Source organism: Triticum dicoccoides, chromosome 7B (genome assembly GCF_002162155.2).
Source record: "Triticum dicoccoides isolate Atlit2015 ecotype Zavitan chromosome 7B, WEW_v2.0, whole genome shotgun sequence".
Classification (NCBI taxonomy): domain Eukaryota; kingdom Viridiplantae; phylum Streptophyta; class Magnoliopsida; order Poales; family Poaceae; genus Triticum; species Triticum dicoccoides.
The window spans coordinates 568,696,220-568,700,202 of NC_041393.1; the positions used below are offsets into that span (position 1 = coordinate 568,696,220).

At 47.8% G+C, this 3,983-nt stretch overlaps 2 protein-coding genes across 3 annotated transcripts in view; both read right to left on the reverse strand.

The window, feature by feature from the left end:
- The window catches only part of LOC119338089 (flavonoid 3'-monooxygenase CYP75B4-like), a 2,337-nt gene extending 1,134 nt beyond the window's left edge, over positions 1–1,203 (reverse strand). Inside the window, exon 1 of the mRNA XM_037610382.1 lies at positions 201–1,203. Coding sequence (XP_037466279.1) covers positions 201–1,142 — 942 coding nt within the window. The 5' untranslated portion in view covers positions 1,143–1,203. The remainder of the gene's footprint in view (positions 1–200) is intronic.
- Positions 1,204–1,433: 230 nt separating this feature from the next.
- Positions 1,434–3,983, reverse strand: part of LOC119341494 (protein DETOXIFICATION 16-like) — a 6,972-nt gene continuing 4,422 nt past the window's right edge. For both annotated transcript variants that reach the window (XM_037613368.1, XM_037613367.1), the window contains 3 exons: positions 2,589–2,707; positions 2,416–2,502; positions 1,434–1,939 (listed from right to left, as the gene is read on the reverse strand). In XM_037613368.1, the coding sequence (XP_037469265.1) occupies positions 1,877–1,939; positions 2,416–2,502; positions 2,589–2,707 (269 nt within the window). In that variant the 3' untranslated portion in view covers positions 1,434–1,876. The remainder of the gene's footprint in view (positions 1,940–2,415; positions 2,503–2,588; positions 2,708–3,983) is intronic.

A 3,983-nucleotide genomic window follows, 5' to 3' on the forward strand; every position in this document is an offset into this window, starting at 1 on the left:
CATATTTTTCTGATGAACAGTGTGAAATTAGTGATGTTTTGCTGCTAAAGTGATGCTTTAGCCCTCCTCAATCAGTATTAAGAGCACTTGGCCCCTAATAGAATTTTTCTGGCTCCGCCACTGCAGGCACATTGGACGACTGAGGTTGTGGATTTGCCATGCCGGTCACAGTCATGGCCGGGAACGAAGTAGATTGTTACCAGTATGAGCGCCTTGACGTCCGTGTCTGTGATCCTGTCCTCCTCGCCGCCGGTGAGGGACTTGTCTTCCTGCACCATTGCGAGCAGCAAGCCGAGCAGGTCCTTACCTTCCTTCTCCTCGCCGGCCGTGCTTCCTCCGGCCCTTCTCTCGGCGATGATCCCGTTCATCATGTCGTCGAACCGGCGATGCAGTTTCTTCAACCTGGCAACAACCCCCTGCGGGTCGAGCCACCGCAGCGCCGGCACGAAGTCCCCGACGTTGAGCACGCCGCCCACCTCCATCACCTCCAGCACGATCTCCTTGAACTCCTTGGCGCCAAGCTCGGTGCCTGCCGCAGCGAACACCCGGAGCCCCACTGCCGCCCGCGAGAGGGCGTTGGTCGTGCACACGTTCGCCGCCTTGCCGACCGCCACCACCCCGCCGCCGGAAGCAGCGTCAACGAGGGACCTCACCATGAGCGCGGCCTCCCGCTCGCGGAACCCGCGGAGGTCGTCGAGCGCGCGGGCCGAGAAGAGGTTGACGGCGCACACCTTCCTCATCGCGCGCCACCGGGGGCCGTAGGGCGCGAACACCACGTCCTGGTAGTTGTACGCCATGTGCTCGCCGCCGGAGTTGGGCGGGCGGCTGCTGAACTTGGCGTCGTGGGTGCGGAGGAACTGCTCGGCCACGGCGGCCGACCCGGCGACCACCACGACGGAGCTGCCGAACCGGAGCCGGAGCACGGGCCCGTACACCTTGGACATCTCGTGCATGGTCTGGTGCGTCTTGCCGCCGAGCTGCGGGAGGTTCCCCAGCACCGGCCAGCCCCTCGGCCCCGGTGGCAACGCCGCGCGCCCCTTGTCGGCGCGGAAGAAGGTGGCCAGCACATAGCATATGGTCACGGCAATGGCCAAGGTGGAGAGGAGCAACGGGAGAGGGATGCCCATGGCGACGAGATGCATTGTTGCGTTCGATATGCAAGCACTGCAGGTGCTCGAGTGTTCATGTATGCATGCATGGGGTTCAAGATGAAGGCGCGCGGTAGGTGGATATGACTGGCAAAACTGTACAGGTGACACGTCTCATCCGGCGAAGCTCAACCACAGCTTTTACTTACCAACTACTACTATAATAATATGGTCTCTTGCAGCTTTCGCTTACCTACCTGTATGCCTACCACCATTTGCGTTTCGGATGGTTTAGTGTCGCCTACCACAGGACCAGTAGTAGCGATGGTAAGTATGGAAACTGTGTAGGTGAATGTGCACAGTTAGTATTTCATTCACAGATATACTAAAGGTTTCTGAACGTGTTCAATCACTTGAGCATATCAAATATACATACATTTGCCTCAAAAAATAAAACAAAATATACATCAAACATGTATCCGACACTCCGCGGTATGAATGAACTGCGTGGTAAAATAGAGCATCTACGTTACTGGTGGTGTAGCGAGAAATGATGACATTCAAGATGGCATCAAGTTTGAACTATGTTCAATGGAGCATCTACCTTGATGGGGGAACAATCAGAAATGATGACCTGGTTTATCCTTGGTTGTAGACTTGTAGTAATATGGTTAATTACCAGGCCACCCTGGCTTTTGTTCCCTTTTCAACTGTATCGAACTACGAAAAACCTTTGGATGAAAAGCTGGGCCATAGGCCTTTTCTCTAAATATCAGAAATGGTGACATTCACGCAAATGTTATGCTGTCATCTGATTCCTGAACTCTAGTCCTAGCCCGGGCTATTTCAGCCTACAAGGAAAGGAAACAAAAAGTGAGTATCAAAGATGAGTTCATCGTAGACAACATAGTAAAATAAGAGCATACACATCACCCCAGCACAGCATGACGGGCTGGTGAGGCAAGCAAGGCCCTGTATGGTGGTCGTGAAGCAGATTCAATCATACCAGACTTCGTTATCATACCAACTTTACCAAGCAATCTAAAAGGCTAATGATCGATATGGATATGTATATGGAAAGTAAGTTCAGCGGAAACAAGAACTGCATTTTATTTTCTTGTCACAGAGCATAAAAGGCAGTAATTTACAAAGACTAATGCTGCATTCATCGGTGCATTCCATTCCCCCTTTGGCCCGACACTGCTATGGCTATGTCCTGCCCTGCTGTCTAAGCTAGTAAGCTGGTCCTTCCCAGCAGCAATTTTATGAAGCTTAAATTTTAGATAATACTATCATCCAATTTCATCAACAGAGAGTACGGGCCTACCTCTTTATCCCAGTTGGTATGAAGCATCATCACAAGCAGAGCTAATATTTGCACTACCATAGCACATATGATTCCCAGCCAAAGTCCCTGCCACGGAAAGGAGACTCATGCTAGAATTCAGGCAGAACCCACACAACATATCCTCCCAGAATTGCATAAAACATAGAGCTCACCTTACCGCCGATCTTCAGAATAAATGCAAAAATAACAGCTGAAGGGATACCAAAAGCATAGTAAGCGCATAGGTTGATGAAGGAGCATACTTTCTGCCAGCCACACCCTCTAGCGGCACCTTCAGAGCAATAAGCAGATAAATTTAGCAAATGTCACCCAAGATCAGTACTAATGTTTCCAAAGAGCTACACGGGGTAGATTATTATTCTCATATGAAGGATTCCTCAAAAAAAAAAAATCTCATATGAAGGCAAATCTAATGTTGAAGGGGTGGGCATTTGAACCATATTCAACAAAAAATAACCCCAAACCTACTAATGTTTCCAACAAGCTACAATGATATATTGTTTCTTATATAAGGAAAATATTAAAGGGGTGGCCATTTGAAGCATATTAAGTACTCCCTCCGTCCGGAAATACTTGTCATCAAAATGAATAAAAGGGGATGTATCTAGATGTATTTTAGTTCTAGATACATCCCTTTTTGTCCTTTTTGATGACAAGTATTTTCGGACGGAGGGAGTAAAAGACAAACCTACTTATGTTTAAGTGGAACGAGCTGCAAAAGGGACCATGCCCCCTGTTGTTACTGTTTAAGCCCAACGTTTAAGGGAAGAGCCCATGTTAGTACTGTTGATGGCCCAAAGTTTAAGAGGAAAGAGCCCATGTTGGCACTGCAAATGGGATCATACTACCTGAGGATTAATTTAAGATCCCGTGTTGGCACTGTGCATGTGGAATCCTACTACCTGATGAGGACCAATTTTAATTCAGGTTCTACATGTGCCAAAAAGGCTCATCTTAGAGCTGCCGTGTATGATGTATACACATATGATGTCATTGATTTGTAATGTGATGAGGTGATCCACATCTACAAGCTATCTGTTCGGGATACCGTGTTCGATGATGTGATCAGACAAAGATGTCCTCCTGTGCAAGCAAGAGCAGTGCATTTCTGTGGCAAAGTGCCAACCGATATACAGGAATAAATTGAAAATACAGAGATTGTTCTCTCATTTTTGTTAAGTCACTGTTCATTTTGGTCCAGTAGTTTAAGCAAGCTGTTACCAATTGATCTGTTTAAATTGATCTGGGGGCTTGCATCCATTTGATCTGTTAATATGTTCTGAGCATCTAAACCACCAGTTTGTTTCTTTGCACAACTGCATGTTCTAAAATGTGATGGCATGCCCACAATGCACTCAATTGTTTAGTTTTTACTTCATGGCAGACTGTTGAAGATGTTGGATACACATATCAAAGAAAATGACGTGTCTTGGTGCAGGCAAGTAGCCATAAGAAAGGAAGCTACTTCAGGCAACTTGAGCACCTGAAGCATACCTAAGTAGCCGCTAGTGTCTCTACGGCTTATTAGAGCAGCAACCACCAGGAAA